The following is a 20958-nucleotide window of genomic DNA, read 5'->3' on the forward strand; positions in this document are numbered from 1 at the left end:
TGAGAATTTCAGCCTGAAACTCCTTTGCAGTGCACATGGATTAGACCTTTTATCTATTGGTTCCATCCAGGCCTTTGTAAATGCAAGGCCAAAACTGTCAGGGTCCCCAAATCAGCCAGCAGTGCAAGCAGTGGTAAGAAAAGCTTCCCCTGCATGCTCCAAATGCTGCTGCAGAGGTTTTTTGTCCCGTGTGTGAGGGCAGTGTGATCCCACACCGCTCCTGGGAAGAGACATTTGCTGAGGTTGCTGCAGGAGACTGGGGGATGCCAACCTAGTAATTCGTGTGAGGGTGTGGTGTCTGTCCTCCTGCTGCACAGAGGGAGTGTAGAGCTATCAGCTGGCAGGGTTTGCCTGCCTGTCCCAAAAGATGTCCTGGAATAGGTTGTATTTCCCTTCAAGCTTGCTTAGAAGCTGGTTGAACAGTGTAGTATGGGAAGGCTTTCATTATCTGCAGCCTGTTCTAACATTTATTTAGAACAATAAGTAAGTTGTGGGTCAGACCCACTGCATCTGGGAAAATGTTTAATTTGAATTTTGTTGATTTGTAAGAATTTGAGTCATTCCTTTAAAGAAAAAGTTCTAGTAATGGTCTTGCACTGCTGCTTTTCTAGTTGTTATTCTATTCCAGAATACAATAGTTTAATCTTCATTCTTGTGGTTATCCACAATACTGTTAAGGAGATTTCCCCCCCTTCTTTTAAGCCTTGTTTTATGACTCTCTGAGATGTCTTGTCATACTATCCAAAACTGTCAGTCCTCTCCATTTCTCAAAGCCCAATCACCCTGTTTCATAATGGCTTTTGAGTCTCAAATCAGATGTAAAAATAGGAATGATCCTATGGTGGTCCTCTCTTGGTTGTACTGCACAGGGGCTGCAGCTGGGCTCTGGGTGCTGGTGCAGCTGGGATAATACTTTGAGTGAGGGATGGTCATTGGCATGGTGCTTGAAGGCTGGGAGGCAGAAAGCATCATTATCTCTGCTGTGCAGACGCAGACCATCATTTAATCTGTGCAGATGTTGGCTTTATTTTCATGGCCTCCTCTCTTTTCTTTTTCTGTTGGAAATGGTCCCCTCCATGCATGAACATGCCTTACTGTTGAATGTGTTTCCTTGACAGAGTGACCTGGCTGCTTCTTGAGTTCATCCATGTGCCTAAAATGCCTGTTAGAATCTTGTGTTATCACTTCCTTCCCATTTCCCCCTTTTTAATATTGTTTCTCTGTATCTGTACTGTTAGGTTGTGGTTTTTTTCCTCAAACAGAGCAAATATCCACCTCCGCACTAAAAACACAAGTAATGGTGTTATCAATAGTTGTCCAATGCCCTGCTCAGCTGCAAGCAGCTGAAAGGAAAAATGCCATGGGGAATGATGCCTGATTGCATTAATGTCACTAGTAATGTCTTAAGCTGCTCTGCTCTGGTTTACAAATCAAATCTCAACTCTGCCAGTCCTGACTATTAAGCCTTTAAACAGTCTTAATTTTGTGAACCTCCTGTGGGAGAGGGGAGGAGAAAAAGAAAGTAGCAAGGAATCCACTTTCTCTTGGCTGCAGAGGAACCCTGCAGATGTGAAGGCAAGAGGCTTGACTGGAGCTTGTTGTCTTCTTAACACTTCATCTTCACACACTCAGATACAATTTGATGCTTTTCCTACTTTAAATTCTGTCCAAATTTTGGTTTTCTGAGTATAACTTAAAAATCCAGATAAAATGACTATTTAACTGTGAAGAACTTGTGTACAGGAGCATTTTTCAATAGCAGTCACAGTTCCATGTTTACCAACTAGGAGGAAGGAATCCTTCTTTCAAAGAATATGGTGGATACTATAAAGGCCCACAGAAAGGAGGAAAGTAACACTCAAACTGCAAAAATCTGCCTAGTTTTTCAGCATTGTGTGGTATTCTCTAGAAAGTCAAGGAAATCTGTATTGGAGCATCCTGGAGCATTCTCTTGCTCCCCCCTGCAGGTGACATAGTGGTCACCAAGTATTGGTGATGTTTTCTGCCCTGCTTTTATTTCTGACATAATGTCTGCATATTTGAAAAAAGATCTGCTTTTCTGTTATTTGTTACAAAGTGAGGAAGAGGATGAGCTGGGTCACTTTGAAAATGCAATGAAAGAGGAGAGATTTCTATTTATTTCTGTCAGGTTATGGCACAAAGTCCATACCATGAAGAGTATGAAGCTGAGTTCACTGCATAAGGAACTGCTTTTTCTTAGCATCTCCTGGAGTTCAGAAGAGAAGGAAGCAGGGAGGAGATCAAGGAGGGAGCCTGTGGTTCTGCTCAAAGAAGTGTCTCATCCAGGATGAACTTTGCTTCCCTGGGCATCATTTCTGGAGGGTCATGCTGAAAGCATGGTGGCAGGATGTTTACCAGACACTTTTTATTTTTTTGCCACAGCTTCTAAATGAAAGGCAGCATAAAATGAGCAAAGCCTGAAGTGGCTGTCACTGCAGGCACCACAGCATAAGGGTTCTCTGGATTTAAAGGTGAAGGATTGCGACCCAGTAGAATGTGCCCTTGCTGGGAAACCTTTGGTCCTCAGCCTGTGGTTTTCCCATCTTCACTTTTCCCACAGACTCAGGATAGAGTTTCCCCTTTGTTTACTTCCAGGAGAGCTGCTGTTGCCTCTCTGCTGGAGGCACTCAGAGCACAAGGTGTGGCTCTGTTGCTTTTGTGCTGGTGAGTGAAGGGTGTTTCATGTGAGTGTGTCTGGCTGCCAGCAGACTCCACGTGCACCTCATGGAGCAGTTCCTTCTGGTGTTGCACAAAGGTTTGACTGATTTTGTCCCAAGTGACAGCAATAAGATCTTTCCACTCTTGCATATCAGAATAAACATAGCAGGTTTTGGGCTGAGCATAGGTTACACCAAGCCCCATTATCATAGGAGCTCATTACTGCCTTGGAGCTGCAGCGGCAATATCGTGATTACTAATGAGTCTCTCCAAATTTTTCCATCTGCTCCTGCCTTCTTTCCTATCACAAACATACACACTCTGCCTGGGAAGAGTGGAAAGACATTGAACAGTCCATTGCAGCTTCCATGCCTTACATCTTTCTTTCTGTGTGCATTTCCAGGGACCAAAGGGAGAAAACGTCGGTTCGATCACTCAGCCTCTTCCCAGCAGCTACTTGATTTTCAGAGCAGCCTCCGAATCAGATGGTAAGTTTGGGGGTTTGTTTGCTTTCTCCAGATAGTAGACTTCCTGCTAGTCAAGAAAATAGGTTGATTTAAAAAACAAACAAACAGTGTATAAAGGAAAAAATGGTGGCTCACCCAGCTTGAAAGACTGCTCTTAGCAATGGTCAGAATAAGTCAAGCAGACTTCTGGCACATCTCGTTGCCCTCACTGAACAGCCACCTCTCTGGCCTTGTGTATAGGAGAAGGACTTAGGCTTCTCACTGGGGAAAACCACTAAGTCAGTGTAAACTAAAGAGTGGAAGTCCCAAAACTGATATGAAATGGGCTCTGTGTCCTCAGTTGAGCAGAGACTTCATTGTCTTATCTGCCTACATCTTACTCTGTTGGAGGAAAATGGCATGGTAATATTGAAGAGCTGTCAGTAGGTGCCTTTCAGCCACCTGAATTTTGCTGTAAACTATTTGTGCTGTGGTTTGCAGTATAGCAGGCCCAGATGCTGGTGACTCCACATGTAAAATACTATTCTGGGAATTTGCAAAATTATGGAAGGTAAATTTAGGTCAGTATATAACAGACATGCCAGCTTGCTATGTGAAAATCTCTATAAATTACTTCAGAGGATGTAAAATATCAGTGATTTATAAGTAGATAAGAAGATTAAAACCATGTTTTCATTCCATTTGACCTTCAGACTACTCTAATTTTTTTTTCATAGCAAATTAACCTAGGCTGTTCGTTTTACAGATATTTTTCACTTACCCCACTAAGGGGGCTCATCTATCCCATATGTTCCTTTGGGTCTCATCTAGAGTAACTTTAAGGACATGAGGACTTCTTGTGGAGTGAAATGGGCTTTGAAAGTAATGTCCTTCTATTCCAGTGATTAGGTTTTACATTTTCCTAAGAGATGGAAATGAAACAATGCAAATGCACCTTTGGCATAACACTTAGAATAGGAGGAAACCTTCCTTCATTGCAGACTTCTGTGCTATTTTCCTCCTGCAGTGAAAGGAGGACAGTTCATGGTGAGGGACACCATCATGACATTGAAAATTGCTTGCAGATGTCAGTGCAGTGAAATTATATGAAAATAAGCTTATATAGGCCCATAGAAACACATCTATTTCCTAAAATAGTCTAAAAGTTTGCTTTTGTAGCTTATTTGTGTAAAGGAATACAGGATTCTAACCTGACTCCAAATATCACCTGCCTAGAAAGAGATAGATTGATGCAATAATGCCTTGTTGGGAAAAATAGTGCTGTAGGGTAGAGCTGCTAAATTAGAGGCATTTCAAACCCTGGTTATACACGCAGCCCACAGAACAGATACACAGAACAGTCCTACAGAGTTCTTAGGCAACCAAACAGCTTCAACAACTGTCTGTCAATACAGATTTTATAAAATATTATTTCCTTAGAGACCCATGCACTTGTCTTTCTACTAGTTTAATTATTAATGATTAAACCATAGAGTCGGCCTAGCAAAGAGACCTGTGGCTGAGCTTCTACTCTCTCTTTTTATTATGTCTGCCATAGGCCAGTTACATGGAGTAGAGGAGTTTTAGATTTGTTCTAACTAACCTTAAGTTAGTTATTGCTCCTAAGGTAGCAATAGCTCCCAAGAGATCATCAGAGGTAAGACTTTTCTAGCTGTGATCTCTCTGTCTGGGTCGTACAGCATGTGGTGGAAAAGCACAAAAGGGACCATACCTGGCATGTGAGAATTTTCAGTGTTGAAATTCCTGTGGCAAGTTTTCTGCCCAGTGAATTATTATGTGTCTCCAGTGTCAAAAGAGCTTAAAATAGTGAATTACTGGAACACATTTTGAGAGCCAAGATGTTGGCCAAGATTCTTGGGAAGCATGCAGAGGCAAGGCAGATCAAAATAGAGTTACTTTCAGTTTAGTGTGATTTTCCTTTACTTTGCTGCTTCTCTCCAGTAAGGTCCTAATGTTAAATTGAAAGCTAATGTGATAAGGGAAGGAGGAGGAACTGAGGTGCCTCTCAATCAAATATCCTAAATGTGTATGTATAAAGTAACTAGGGCCTTGGGTTCAAGACAAAATACAAGCTCTTGTACAGCACCAGCAGTGCCCTAGAGCCACCTGCTCTAGGAGCACCCACATTATCCCTGGTAGATTCTGAGTCTGGTGAGGTGATCATGAAAGCCAAAGCTTTGGGATCGGTCTATTTAGCAGTGGACTTCACAAAAAAAAAAAAAGATACTCAATTGCACCAGAAATATTAGCATGAAAAGTGGTGTAATTTTCAGCTGAATGAGAGTATTTGACTTCGCAGCCGAGGTCAGTGAGCTGTGGAAAGTGGGCATATTTTGTGTAGGAAGGGCAGGATGTAAATCTCCAGACAAGAGGGAAGAGCAGCTTCCTCCCAAACCCATGTGCTGACAAAGGGCCAAACATGAGTGTCATACATGGAGATGAGTGACCTGGGGACAGTATTAATGTCAGTAGGTCATGTAAAACATATGCAGACAAAGACACAAGGAACAGAAACTGCTACATGTAAAGAATTCTGTATAAACTGCAGGAGATTAAGGCTTGTACTTTGCAGTTTATATGGTTTGATTTTAAGCTCAGAAGACAGGACTGAAATGCTTTTAGACTGTTACATTTCTTCACCTGTTGTAAAGAGGTATGTCCAAAAGGGTATCCCTGAGTTTGTTTCATTTCTTTAACACACTGGACAAACCTAGAGGATGCAGGAGAGACAGGGGATTGAGGTAAAATGAGCTAAGCCAGCTGAGACAAATGGGGCAGGTGGGATCTGGGCCCTTGTGTGTATTTGAAGTGTTTTCACATCTCCCCCATAGGGCAATACTGAATGAATCTACAGCGTCTCTGAAGAGGTGTCCTTGTGGTGTTCTTCTTAACACAGTCTCCCATGTTAGTAGTGGAAAATGAACAACAAAGCATTTGGCAAATATAACTGACTCATGGAGGTCTCTGACTTGCTGGGAAATACTGAGTTGCTGCATATGTTAGATGTACAGTTCAGCCATCCTGGCATCTATATCATGATCAGCAGTTACATGGCCTACTTTTTCTCTCAGCATTTCAGAATCCCCATTTTCCCCTCTGCTGTACCATCTGTGACAGACTGTTGGTAGGATTTAAAATCGTGACTTCTGGACGATCTGCAGAACCACTGCCCAGCTACAGCAGATTTCACATTCACAGACCAGAGCTGCAGTCTGCTTTTTCATGTGTTTTAAACATCAACCTCTGGAAGGGTCATGTCAGCCTACGGAGCTCAACCTGTACAAGTGCACGGTCTTTCTTTCTTACCAGTTTCAAAAAAGAAGACTGCTCTTTCTGAACCAGTGACTGTGTCTACGTTTCAGATTTGTGTTGAGGAGTGACTTAGAATTAGTAGTTTAAATCTGTCCCAAGCTTCCTGCCCAGACCATTCTGGAGCTGCCCCTGAGATCTAACTGATGTGTGCTAAGCATTTTAAGTCTCACAGTGAGGATCTCCACTGTGCCATGGGCACTGCTGCCACAGGGCGTATTCCTACTAATGGAATTTGAAGTAGCAGATTACTAAGGGTTAAAATCTTAACAGTGGAATTGTAAACGATATTTACATTTTATTCCTTCTGTCTGCCCTCTCCTTCAGGTATGCTTTGGGTAGCCTCCAGGGCCCAATGTGGATGCAGTTGTGTGGAAATCCTGATGGATTACAGTGTTGTTTCTTTTCTAGGCATCAGGCCCCTCCCCCCAAACTGATGCTCTCATCTGGGGAGGAAATTAGGTTATTGAAATAAGGGTCACGCACAAAAGCAAAGAACCACAGGGAAGATTGCAATTTGAAACCAATTTAACAGTGAAATACATCTCTGGGTCTTGGCAGCTCTGGAGAAAATAGAATATCCTTTTAGCTTTATGTCTGTGTTTCATATTCCTTAGACTTTTCACAGTGGTTTAAAATCCAGGCTTCTGCAACAATATTTCATTAAGTTCACTGCATAAATTGCACCTGCAGCTAATTGAGAGCTCACATCCTTGCATCTTGACAGCCAAAGTGGGAGAAATCATGCACGCAGGCACCCAAGTGGTACAGCAAAATAAGCAGTCAGCTGAACACGATGACCTTAATGTTCACTGACTGAAGCAAATCAGCCTCTTCTCACCATTCGTGATTTGTGTGCACTTGAGCAAGAATTCATTGTTTCCAGGTGACAGTCTACTTCAGGTTGATTTTTAAAAGCATCTATCTTGTAAGTGTGAGGCATGAGGCCAAAGCTGGAGGACTTTAATAATTCAAGAAGAATAATATTCCCTTAGTGATGCCTCTCTGGAGAAATGTGTGGTTGCTCAGTGTGAGTCTTTTGAAGTCTTAATTGGCAAGAGATTCATCCCAGGTGTTCTGTAGCTACAGGAATGCAGTAGAAAAGAAGTATAGTCCCAGACTGATATTTCTGTGTGTAAGGGTGTGATTCCATCTAGAGCAGATTCTTCTTTCTGGTGAGTGCTGAGAGAACATTGGCTGCGTCCTTGTGACCAGCTGCTGCAAAATGTGGCAGATAGACTTGGCACATCAGATTATGAGTTCTTCTAGATGAGTGCAAAGAGTTTCAAAACTGAATAGCTTAGTGTTTTCAGTGCTGCCTGTTTTTGTCCTGTGAGATATTTTTGTAATTTTAGATCTCTTCAAAGACTAGGACAGAGTCAAGCTTTTCTTTGAACTGAGTCTAGGTTAGCAGCATAAGCACCTTCTGTTGTTTCAACTTTTTTTTTTTCCAAGAGGGAGAAGAAATTATTTTTGTCTCTTGGTTTTAGTAGTTCCTTTTGTCTGTGAAAAAAAAGAATTGGTGCAAGCATATGCCTGCTGCTATTCAGCCTTGCAGCCTCCAGGTTTCTTCGTGGTGCCAGAGGTGCCCTGCTGACCCAGGAGGTGTCCTGCAAGGAGCCATAGTGGTTCCTGTTTGCACCTCAAAGCATGTACAGGACAACCAAGGGATCAGGACCAGCCAGCCTGGTCCTGCTTGACCAACCTGATCTCCTTCTATGGCAAGGTGACCTGCTTAGTGGATGAGCCCTGGAACAGGCTGCCCAGGGAAGTGGCTGAGTCAAGATCCCTGCAGATATTTATAAGACATGCAGATGTAGCACTTTGGGACATGGTTTAATGGTGGACTTGGCAGTCCTGGGTTAGCAGTTGGACTTGATAATCTTAGAGGTATTTTCCAATGTAAACAACTCTCTGTTTCTATATAATTTGATTTGAGAAGAGCTTAAAAGCTTGTGGGGAGATTCTGCCACAGGCTGACAATATACATCTGGGTTTTTCTTCAGAATTTAAACATATGCTGAGTTTAGGCCACAGTGTGTGAAAAATTATAACTGATAATTGATTGCAGTTTTTACATTGTCGCTTCAAACCTCCTAAAAGACTATTATTGTAACTTGTTTTTTGGCTTCCTTCACATGCACCCTTTTGGGCTGCCATTCCTCTCTGAAGGAACCCAGATCTTACATTATTTTCTGATCTAATTGCCCTGTATATAAAAAGCCATATTTGAGTCACCCATTCAAAATTAGAAGATGTGAGAATTGAGGTAGCCATGAAGCCTTCATGCAGTACCGTCTCTGTAGGTGACAGCCTTTAATTATGTGACCACATTCATTTCTCCCCTTCTGCAGTTCCTGAGGGAGTGAGCAGAGTTGTCAGGTAAGCAATTAAGTAATCCAAATGCTAGCATTTTTGTATCATCTCCACAATCCAGAAGAATAGAGCTCAGTAGAAAGGTCACTCAGATGTAAAAACATTTTTATAGGCCTTTAGCAGGGAAACAGGTTTATCTTGTGTGCAATCCATGTAATTGAGAGAGTATAGTTTTATGGTTTTCTGCTGCAATTAACACACCATTGACTGGCAGAGAATGTAACCTTTTTATTTGCAGAGCTAAGCCCATCTTTTCCATCTGGGTTAGTGACATGTGTTTGTTTGGATTCACAGCACCACCTGATGGCTGAAGGCCCATTTCTGGGCTTGGGGATGCTCTGCATCCCTTCGGTTTGGTTTCTGTTAGAAATGAAAACAAGGATGTACACTGATGCCATTTCTTTGTGCTGCAGGGCACAAAGAATGCTGACTGCTGATGCACAGCAAGTTCCTCTAAAGCTTTGTGTATCTGCCTGGGACTATTAAAATGAATATTTAATGTTTTGGGTTTGTTTTTTTTTTTTTTCATTTAAGCTCCTTGAATAAGGCTTTAGAAAAGATTCAGGTTTCTCATAACACCTTCCAGGGAGTTGTCTGAAGAGTTGGAAACCCTGGATGTATTGTGTAGAAATTTCCTCTGGTGATGTAGTGGGGGTGATCTAGTGAACCTCCAAATTTTTGACCAAGCCTGTAAGGTCATGGCAGCACTGGTGAACCCCTGTGGCAGTGGGGTGGGGGTAAAAGAGCTGCCCATGGGTCATGACCAGCATGGGCTGCTCTGTCTACATCCCCAGGGAGGGGGATGTCTGAGGGAGACTTGGGGCCACCCTTGCCTCAGCCGTCACAGGATAATGAGCATACCTGGGAGCTGCAGAGCACTGAGATGACCTTGGTGCTGCCTCAAAGGGCTCATGCTGCTACAAATCAACCTACCTGTCAAAGCACCTGATTTTAACAGCCTATTTAATACAAAAATATCTTGACATATGCAGCATTTCCAAATGTCAAATCACAGAGTTCTCACTCTGCAGAACTGGAAAAGAAAAGCAGTTTTAAAAGCAGAGGAGAGTCAAGGCGGGGAGCCTGAGCAGGAGTGTGCTCCCTTCTGAGGCCAGCCTGAAACAGATTTGCATAGTGGTGGGTTTGGGGGACAAGAAATATGTGGGAGGAGGTGGATTTGTGCTCAGTGCAGCCATTAACTCTGATGGGTTATCCATGCAAATCCTCCACGTAGTTAGAACGGCATAAATCTCTGCCTGTAAAGCCTTAATGCAAGAATATTTGTTAAATACAAAATAGTGTGAAATCAATTCCAACAGCATTCAGCCTTTCTAATCTTTTATTAACCATTATTTGTGATGTTGTTATTAAATCATAAGCTGATGCTGAAGGAATTTATTGGATAAAATTAGAATAAATGAATGGGGCTCTGCAGTGTTCCTGGCTAAATGTTCAAGTGCAATTCTTCAGAGATTTGAGATGTTTTTATTTTACTGGTTGCAGCTTTGTATCAAAGCAGGCATTGAAAGCCACTCAAATTTGTAAATATTTCTTTATATGCATGTTCTAGATTTTTTTAAGCTGTCATTTGTCTTATAGAGCCAAATTTTGGTAATGTTGAAGTTGATGGGGATTCTGCCCAGGAGAGCAGCAGGATCCCAGTGAGATTTATGCATGTGCTTGATGCTGTGTGATAGAAAAGAATTTAATGAAAATTTTGCCAAATGGGACCAGGAATGAATGCGGTCCAGGGAAACCCTGTTTGCAACACTTGCCATTGCTAGAGCAAAATCCTTTGTTTCCTTCACTGCCTCTCAATCACACTTCTCATTATTGTGAAATGTATTCTGAGAAGTGTAATGAAGAGCTCTGTTTTACAAGCTTGAAATTAGAGGATAACTCCCTTGATACTTCAATTCTTGAATGTTCAGCTAATTTGCAGGTGCCTTGGCCTCATTAATGACTGCACTACAGAAGCAGGCTATTTTCAGGTGCTTCCAGGAGTACAGCAGCTCCAGCACTGTGGTGGTTGGGCTTTAACACGCAGCTTTCTAGCCTTGTATGGATCATTGCAAAAGGAGCCAGGGGGCAGCTTGGATTCCTGTGCTTTTCATTTGCTGTCTGTCTGTGGGACCTGTGCAGGCCATAAGGAAATCCAGTGTGGCTGTGCACAGGAGCTGCAATTTGTCTTGGCTCTGTGCCATGCTTACAATTTCTCCAAAATAGACCCTTCAGGTAAAGATTTTTTTTTCAGCAAGATAAGAAAAAATGATGTCCCACAGAGATTATCTGATGGACCAGGCAGAGAGAAGGAATGGAAAAATAAATTTAAAATGCAGAAAAAGAGGGAAAATGAACAGCCTGACAACTTTCTCTAGTCTCAATCACTCTGTCACATATTGACCATCCTGGATCTTGATTGGATTGGTAGTGCAGCACTACAGCCATCATGAGACCTCTGAGCAGGCTGTGGTTCAGTGATCCCAGGGTAAGCAGGGATCTCTCCCACACAGCTTACTGCCCTGGTCTCTCCCTGCCCTTTGGAAGCACATGAGGTGGAGATGCCAAGGGGTGAATGTGTTTTGGGGATTGTTATACTTGCAGACAGGAGATGCTGGGTGGTGTGGAAGCACCATACCTGCGCAGACTCCCTGCATCTCAGACTAAATCAGAAAGGGACAATGGGATGTGAACAAGTTGTGGGAGATCAGAAGGGGATGTTATTAGGGAAGAGGGAGTTGAGGTGAGCTTCCCACTGTATCACCCATGCAGATGTGTTACTTGTGCAGCTGCTAAAACACACTATTCCTGGCAAGATAACCTAGGGATCATATGTATGAAAAATATGTTGTACCCAGTGACTTCCTGAATTATAATGATAATGAGCTTTACTCCCAGGCAAGAAGCTTTTGAGAAGCAGTGCATGAATTGTGTTATTTACTCTGCTATGCTTAAATAATTCCTTTTGTTTTCACAGGCCGGTGCTGGCTGGATGCTCTGGAGCTTGCCCTGCGTTGCTCCAGCCTCTTCAGGCTCGGTGCCTCCAAGCAGGGAAAGGATGGAGATGTGAACTGCTCAAGTGATTCTGCACATGCGGGGCTCAACCACCTCTTGCACACCAGTGCTATGTCAGACCAGGAGTTCTTCCAGTAAGATGGGGCTGTTACTGCTTAATGCACAGAGACGTGGCACATGGCTCAAACTCGAGCAAAATCTAACCAGAGTCCACTGAGGAAATCTGTTTAAAAACCAGCCTGTGTGTTCTGCTGCTGTATCCCTCACTAATATATGGGCTGGATGTTGCCACCTAATGCTTGAACACACGGGCTGGGGGAAATCTCAGCTGTGTTTGTTTGTACATAAAAAACTTTCTTCTGTCCCCTGCTTGGGCCAGAATGGTGTCTGGGGATGCCAGCATGAAAAATGGCTTGCCTGAGTAAAGATTGCAGAATCTAGCTGCTGTAGTTACACAGACACAGTCACTAACAATGTCTGTGTGTTGCTAGCACATATGGCTCTGAGTCTGATCTATTTTTTAATAATGTGTACTCTTCCCTAGTAATACTGTGTTATAGTCAGCAGAGTGCACACACTGCATCCTTAGTTTTATAATTACTTTCTCTCTTTGCAGGGGTTTTGAGGGGTGTCCAATTTCTTCCTCGATGACTCAGATAAATTTTTACGTAAGGGGAAAGAAGTCCCCACAGCCTCCTTTCTATTCATATTCCTGGTATTACTGCAGCATTTTGGAACATCAAAGCTCTGTACACTTTAAAAAGCCCCAGGCCTTTCTGTTGCTTATAGCTGAATAAGCAACTTCAAGAATCCTCCTGGTATAGACATTTGGCCTTTGGAGTGAGAGGGAGAGGTAGTGTCTATTTCTAGTTCTGCTGATTGGAATTTGACTTTCAGAGCTCACAGCAATGCACCATCAGTTATGCAGTTTCTAGGGTAGCAATTCTTGCAGTCTGCAAAGATGATGCCTTGCAGAGCAGGACTTCACCCTTAAGAGGTTACAACAACATCAGGGTCTGAGTTGGTCTCTGTTATAACAACAGTGGCGGTCTTAGTCCTCTTCAGAGTGTGAAGGTACCTCTGGCCCCATGGGACCTAAGGGGTGGCAGCATTTTAGTCTGCCCTTTGCCCTGATAGGTTCTGGTAATCCCAGCATGTGTTCTCCAGTCCTACTGTTCAGGTTTTTATCTAGAGTTTGAAGAGAGCTTTACTGAAAAGTAGTGGGGGAAGGAAAGGAAATCTAATATCTTACCACATCATGTGCCCTAGTACTTGTGCTCATGGGCTTCTTTCATAATACTTTCCTTATGTCTGGGAGTCTCTGTGCTCACTGGGATAATGAATTCAAGAATGCAGTAGACTTGTTTTTTGGCTGATGGATGTGTGTACAGAAATATACATAATGTTAAAATTGAGCCTGTGGCACTGAGAATATTTGGGCAAACCCATGACTACTGTTAGTTGATGCAGAAGATAGGGTTAAAACTGTAGTAAAGTATTTCTTCAGGATGTGATGTGTGAATGATGCTTAAGTGATGCCTCTATTTCACCTCTTAGTTGTCGAACATTAAAAGGCCCCTTGAAAGTAGTAGCAACACACATGGCAGAGTTCTCAGCAGTACAGAGTACTCACAACTGCAATCAGATATTTCTTACAGGCTCAAATTTTAGCTGAGTCTGGTTCAAGCTGGGCATTCAGCATGTGGTCGTCTGGACAGTACACTGTCCTTTCTGAGTCTTACCTCTGTTGGGAATGTGTACCCAAACTCCCCAGTGCTTAAAGCCCAGGGGAGTTTGAGGGTTGCACAACAGGAGGATGACTTGCTGTCATCCCTGAAGGAATGAAGAACATTTAAATAAGGGAGAATGCAAAACCCAAACTGTGCAAGTGCTAAGCAAAGTGGTTTTGGTTTGCCAGTGACAGTGGCTTCCTCACAGGGATTCAATCATTCTAATTAAATGCTTACCCTACAGGGAATCTTACCAATTAAATTGGCATGTAGTTGTTAGGGGGCCAGTTAATTACATTTAACTCTATGTTCAAATTAGCCAAACTACTCTGTCAAGAACAGAAAAAGAAAGGGAAGATGATGGATATTATGGGGAGAACAAAACCCCTTGGGAGCTGGCAAAAGCAGATTTTCTGTTGAGCCAAAGTAGCGTTTGTCTGCTGACTGCTTTGCTCCTTTCCTGCTGGGAAACAAATCAAGATTATACAGTGATTTCAAAATCCTTGTCTTTAGTAACATATAAAAATGAGAGAGAGAACTGTGCGAGTGAATCAAAGGCTTAAGTACTGTGTAAATCAGTGATTTTAGACAAGAGACTTTTAGGGCACCAGGCACTCTTCTTTTTAATATGAAGTTCTATTTCTTGTGGCTTCCATATCTCAACTCCAGCAGCCCCAGGAGTCTGGCTGGTTACTTCTTTGCAAAAGCCAAAGTTTTTTTATTTGCTTTGTGTAGAAGAACAGTATCAAACCCGAAGAAGTCCTGGTCACCAACTGATGTTTCCAGGAATGCACTTAGAGAATAAAGCACTGTAAGAGAACAGTAAATTAGCCATGAAAAGTGCCAGGTTACCCATGTTCATGGTGCAAATCCAGTGCTGACTTTTAGCATAGTCATTTTCCCCCCCAGCTTTTGGATTCTGGTCCAAATCTCATTGGAAGCCCCTGGGAAGTCTTTACATTGATTGATTGGCCAAGCTCATGGCATGGCATTTGTTTTTAGCATATCACACATATTCAGTGGTGATTCTCTTTGGAGAAAGAACCTGGGTGCACTTCAGCATCTCGTATTTGATCTTCAGGATGAGAAGCATCTGTTTTCCCTTTGGTTCCCCAGAGTGGCTCTGTGGCTCTGGATGTATTAAGTCTTGCCTGGTTAGTAGTCGTGAGTAATCAGTGCACAGTTCAGTGGAATTTGATATGAATCTGATTTTCCTCTTGGACTAAATCTGAAATCCTTAAAAAATACTAGGGTGGGGGGTGGTGGTGGTGAGGGAAAACTAATAAAAAAGTAATTTACTCCATTAAACTTCAAATACTTCCCAAATGTGAGGCAGGTGACACTGAAAAACTTGCTCTTCTTACAAATGTGAAATAGAAACAAGTGCTGCATCTCAGCATGAACTAAAAGCCTTGTAATGAACTGTTCTTTCAAGTATTTTCCCCCATGGAGAAGATTTTCACTAGGTCTAGGGAACAAAGCAACCACAGACAACACTCACATGTTTACCTGGTCATTGAAAAATTAAGAACCAAATTAGGTATTTAAATGATCAAAACCAAATAATTTCCTGGATATACCATCCAGGAAACAGCTGTGGTGAGGAATCATGGGATAATATCTCCAGACAGCTCTCTCCTCATCTTTCTTCTGCTTTATTATTTTAAATTCATGTGTGTGTAATCCGTGTCTCCAGTGTATTTGGTTATCAGTCATTACATTTGCTGCCTGCTGGCTAAAAAAGAGAGCTAACATCCTGGCACTAGAACAATGAAGACACATAATGTCTGATAGCAAATTATTAGTTCTGGTCATTGACTCTGATTAATGATGTTAGTTTTATTATACAGTGCAACTGTCAATTAAAAAACTTTGTGGTTTGTATATATAAACACTGTATATATGTATATGTATGCAGACATACATATATTTACAAAGGGAATTAAAAGAAAGATTTTCTAAAGGCACAGAAAGCTGTAAGATGACACTTCCAAAAGAACTCTAGAAACTGGGCTCTGCCAGAAACTGAGCTGTGTCTGTCACAGTGTGGCTTGCTTGGCAAGTTAAAAATCATGAGCTTATTTCAATGCATAGTTGGAAGTTGAGATCTTCTGAAAAGCTGATGCCAGTTCTGAGTTTTGAGTCTTCTGTTGCCTTTTTTTTTTATTTAACAGGGCTCTACCTAGCAATGACTAATTATCTTTTTAAAATAGAAAATAACAAGAGTGGGGGGAAGAGCAAGGGTGGAAACTTTCAGCATTCATCCTAAGTAAAAATTGGAACATGGCCAGAATGACCTGAGAAAATGCCCATCATAGAGAAGCTTGATGCTTGACAGAACATTCCCATGTACTGAGAAATCTTGGAGAGGAAGACAGTCTACGGGAAGTTACAAAACTCTTTAAGATCCAGGGCCTGTTTAGATCCTCTGAAACCCTTTGTATAGCTGGAAATATTTTTTTTTATTGCTCTATCCAAGTGCAATTTTTCATGAGGTCTCTTAAGAAATTTTCAGAGGAAGGACCATCTGAGAAGCTCAACAAATGGGAGTTAGGCCAGGCCATGGAAGAGGTAATGTGTCTGCAGACATGTATGAATAAGGAAAACTGTTTCCCATGATAGATACCACTTGAAAAAAGTGCATTTAGTGAATACTTTTTGGCACCTGACCTCTGGCCTGTGCAATCAGGTTTGCCATCTGTCATATGAACTGCATCTGCTTTTTCAAGTGGAGATGCTGTAGGTTACTTGAGAGAGAATTTTTGGCATTCTCTGAAGGCTAGATCACCGGGCATGATGCTTGTTACACCTTCCATGCTTTCCTTTAGATGCTGTTATAATTTGGGAGTTCTTCTCACATGAAGTTGTCCACTCCATGCTTTCAACTCTGTTCTTGCCCACAGCATCATCTGGGGGAAGCACATTCCCCCAGAGGAAGGAATAGATGAGGGAGGGGTATGTGTGTGAGAAAATACTTGCTTCTCTTAGTTTTTATATTTGTCTTTTCTGGTGTAGGGCTGATTTAGGACCATCCTCTGTTGAAATAAAATAGCAATAGCACTGAAAAGAAAGTGTATCTCGTAGTGTCATATTTCTTGTATGTGCTGCAATCCTCTGATTTCTGTAAAGGGAAAAATCTCTCCTGGTGGATACTTCAGTTCTCTTATCAGCAGTGTGGAGTTGTTGGAGTGCACTTGCTCTGTATCCCTCTGGTCTGTGGGCTCCCATCCAGAGCAGCAGCAGAGCTGTGTAAGGATGGGTAAGTGGAGCTGACACCTTTTGAAAAGTGCAGTTTGGAGGGAAAAATTATGATGTAAAATCTCTCATTCTTTCTGTGATAAAACCCTTGTTACTCAGGAAATCAATGTCTGAGACAGTCCTGGTCTGCACACCCTATTCTGAGTCCTGGGAGTGTTTTTACTGTGTTTTAAAAGCCTTAAGGAATGTGGCTTTGTAATTCAAACTGAAGCAAGTAATGAACTGTGTGTTGCAGGTTGAATGAATCAACCCTGGAGAACAACCACCACTTAGAAAACGATGCTTTTTCGGACAAGTCCGAGAGAGACAACATAGAGGAGTCAGAGAATGAAGCACAGGAGAACAGCCGCAAGACAAATGAAAGTGAGAGTGATCAGTCAGAAATACAGGGAGAGCTCTCTCCAGGAAGGAAGGGGACCACTTATATTGAACAAGTCTATGAAGAATTTGGAGAGGTAAGAAACCAAAAATCTTGATTGCTGCCTGTTCCTGTTAAAATGTCTGTTCATAGTATTTGTCCTTCAGCCTTTTAGCTGTGTGGCAGGTAACAGCCAACTTTATGAGTTCTGGTGTTTTACAAACAAAGCAAAGCACAGTTTTCTGCTAAATTACATGGTGTTGTGTTCTTTAATAATTCTGCATTATGAACAGCAGCTCTGCTACTGTGCTTTGGTGTGTTTCCAGCATGAGTGATTGCTTTAACCAGTTATTGCATTAAAGATCTGCACAGCATTGGCACATACATGGAGCCAGCAGGAGGGGGGATTATTATCCTGGGCATGTGTCCTGGCCAATTAGGGCACTCAGTCCTTGTGTGATACAAAATGTGACACTTCCCTTTTTTTATTATGCATGGAACATCCTATTTTTTGTGTCTGAATGGAGCATTTGAGACTCTTGATTGCTAAATGCCAGTTGCTTATCTGAAAGCCATTTCTCATGACATTTAACAGCAGGAGGATGCATTTCTGTTCCACATAAGAGCCCTGCTAGCTGATGTCACTGTGACGCCTCTGAGGAAGGCAGTGGTAGAGAGCTGGGGCAGCCAAGTGTGCTGTGTGAGAATCAGTCTGAGCAGGCAGCAGAGGAGCTCTGCTCTGAGCACTTGCTTGCCTGCTGCTTTGAACAAGGAAGCTGAGGTCTTGTTGGTGCTTCAAAGAAATACACTGCTGGGAAACTGTTTTTTGCTTAGAGTCACAGAATTGTAGAACAATTTACATTAGAAAAGATCCTTAAGACCAAGTCCAGTTATTAACTCAGCGCTGCCAAGTCCACTGCTAAACCATGTCCCTCAGCATCACATCTACATGGCTTTTAAGTGCCTTCAGGGATGGTGACTCCATCACCATCTGTTCCAGGCCTGTTCCAATGCCAGACAATCCTTTTAGTGAAAAAGTTTTGCTAATATCTACTCTAAACTTGCCCTGACATAGCTTGAGGCCACTTCCTTTTCTCCTATCACTTTTTACCTGGAGAAGACACCAACACTCACCTCTCTGCAACCTCCTTTCAGGTAGTTCTAGAGAGTGATAAAGTCTTCCCTCAGCCTTGTTTTCTTCAGGCTAAACCACCCAAGTTCCCTCAGCTGCTCCTTACAGGACTCGTGCTCCAGACCCTTCACCAGCCTCTTACACTTTTCTTTCAATGTTCTCCTGAAAGTGTAGTACTAATATTGACAAAAAATAAATAGTCAAATATATCCTAATTACACCTAGCTTCTCTTCAGTGCATTTTTTTCCCTCAAATCCTCTTGCAGACAAATGGCAACTGGGTTCAAACAGGAGATTTTGAATATAGATGAGTAACTACGCAGCGGCAAAATGAAAGCAAACAATTTCTGTCAGCTGCTTATTCTGAAATGACCTTTCTTCACATGACAAACTTGCCCTAGAAGTGGTGGTAGGGCAGGCTGATATTTTGGTGTTTGAACAAACATTACAGGCTACACTGATGTGTGTACGTGGGTGTGTGAGAGAAAGAGAGATCTCTGCAGTTTTACATTAAAATAAGAAAAAAATGTGCTACAAACCAAGTGAAAAAGATTGCATTTCTGTTGGAGAGTGACACTTAGTATGGCATTAAATAAGTCTCTCTGTAGTGTGTCTGCTCTGGCACAGGCAGCATCCAGTGGGCTTCCAAAAAGAATTGCCATGTGGCCTTGGCCCATGGGTGTTTTGTAAGATTTCTTCAGGAGGTGGGGCTGTCATCACCTGGGCTATGCAGATAGGACTGGTTGTTGAGTCTGAACTCACTGATGAAAGGAACGTAGAGAAAAATGGGTTTTGTGCAATGGTGTGACTCCCCTGAGTGGAGATGTAGCAAGGTAAACATGTGCCAGAAGTAATGTCAGTCTTCATCTTAAACTGAAACTGCCCTCAGCCTGTGTGTGCAATTCAGGTGTGGCAGCACAAAGGTCACAGGCTGGCACTGGTACATTTTCAGCTTGGCTGTGAGGGTTCATTTTAAAGGTGTGCACCTGGGTAGGTGCCTCGCTGGGCTCTTGGAAGGTGTTTGTGCGATTGGCATTCCAGTTTTGCCTTGTTTGCAAATTGAATGTGAAGGCAGAGACAGGTGTCAGAAGAACTTTGAGATTGCAGAAGTTGGTCTAGAACACAAAATAGGCACTTTGGTAGGTAGATTGATAACAGAAAAAAAAAAAGAAAACAAAAACATTTTTTCCAGGCTTGTAGTTTAAACAAGTTCTAAAAAGGGTTATTATTTGAGGTTGTTCACATCTTCCTGCATCTTTTTCTTTTTCTATTTATGTCCATCCTGTGTGCAGTGATTCATTGTGAGTAACACTTTGTCCACCAATTTCAACATGGCATTAACTTATATTGGCAGTAGATGCACACTTGAGAACCTGGATAAATAATGAGAGTTCTGACAGACCTCTGCATTGTGAGCCCTAGGTGATGTTGTGGTATTCCATTTCTCCTTGGAGGTGCAAGGTGTGCATTGCATCAGACTGTCAAAAGAAGAATTGTACAAAAATTGAAAAGCAGCAGAGTAGCAGAGCTTTGTTGTTCCTCAGTTTGAAATTCCCTCAGCCTGCAAGCCCTGTAGGACTGGTGAACTTGCTGTGACCGTAGAGCTGATTGGGAGGCAACATGGAGGCAATGCTCAGGTGGTGAAAAAGAATGTTTAGTGATTTATACCACCTGAAAATCCTGTTGTGCAGTGCTATGCCCTCTCCCAAACCAAAGTCCATTCCAAAAGTAAATCTGGGCCCTTTTTCTCATAGAAATCTCTTGCCTAAAATCAGTAGAAAGCCTAAATTATGATGCCTAAATCTTAAATTATGATGCCTAGTGTCCATTAAAATGGAATTTTCTTTGAAAATTTAATTTACCTTCTCTAGTGGTGTGAAGGGCATGTTACATATCTCGTAGACCCATTGAATGCATAGGAACTACACAGGGCTGAAACCACAGCATAACCCCTGGCTTTTTTACCTACACTTCTGCTGCAAAGGGCCCTGAGCAGCACTGGCAGGTGCTGGGGTTTTTGTGCCTGTCACCTGGCAGTGGGGCCCTTGCCATATTGACACACCAGTTTGTCTTATCTAGAAGTTGCAGGACTGCTTCTGTTCTCTGTTGATTACTTGTTTACTGCCTACATTTTTCTACATCTATCCTAGTGAATCTTATAATCTCTCATTTATGGAGAATGGGACTGAGAGGAACTGCCTCTTTGCATCCCCCAGGCCACAGGGATGGTGTGACAGCTCTGGGCATGTCCACCCCTCCTAAGGGCCTGCAGTGCAGAGTCCCCTTGGCTAATGGTGGTCCATGCTGGCCCCTGACAGCCCTGGGGTGTGGAGGCAGTGCCTCAGGAAGGCACTGCCTTGTGCCAGCCTTCCCAGACACCCAGGGCTTCCTGCTCCGCTTGCTTGATTGCTTTGGGGGTTCATTTCTACTGAGACATGGCTGATGTCTCTCTGCACTGGTGTAGGTGAGCAGTCACCTTGTGCCAGGGCATGGCAGTCATGGCTCAGCTTGGACCCTGGAGAAATGCACCCACAGGGAATGGTTTTCCTGTGCCTGCCTTGAAGTTCCCTTTGCCTCTGTAGACAGGGGAGTCGTCTCAGACAGAAACGGTCTCTGAGGAGAACAAGAGCCTGG

The 20958-nt window shown here is 42.6% G+C and overlaps 1 protein-coding gene across 3 annotated transcripts in view; it reads left to right on the plus strand.

Annotated features, from left to right (window-relative positions):
• The window catches only part of OSBPL5 (oxysterol binding protein like 5), a 135506-nt gene that overhangs the window by 94519 nt on the left and 20029 nt on the right, over nucleotides 1-20958 (plus strand). For all 3 annotated transcript variants that reach the window (XM_031062115.1, XM_031062116.1, XM_031062114.1), the window contains 4 exons: nucleotides 3083-3167; nucleotides 11809-11980; nucleotides 17070-17289; nucleotides 20907-20958. The exon at nucleotides 20907-20958 is cut by the window's right edge and continues 124 nt beyond it. In XM_031062115.1, the coding sequence (XP_030917975.1) occupies nucleotides 3083-3167; nucleotides 11809-11980; nucleotides 17070-17289; nucleotides 20907-20958 (529 nt within the window). The remainder of the gene's footprint in view (nucleotides 1-3082; nucleotides 3168-11808; nucleotides 11981-17069; nucleotides 17290-20906) is intronic.

This window comes from Geospiza fortis, unplaced genomic scaffold (assembly GCF_000277835.1).
Source record: "Geospiza fortis unplaced genomic scaffold, GeoFor_1.0 scaffold524, whole genome shotgun sequence".
NCBI lineage: Eukaryota > Metazoa > Chordata > Aves > Passeriformes > Thraupidae > Geospiza > Geospiza fortis.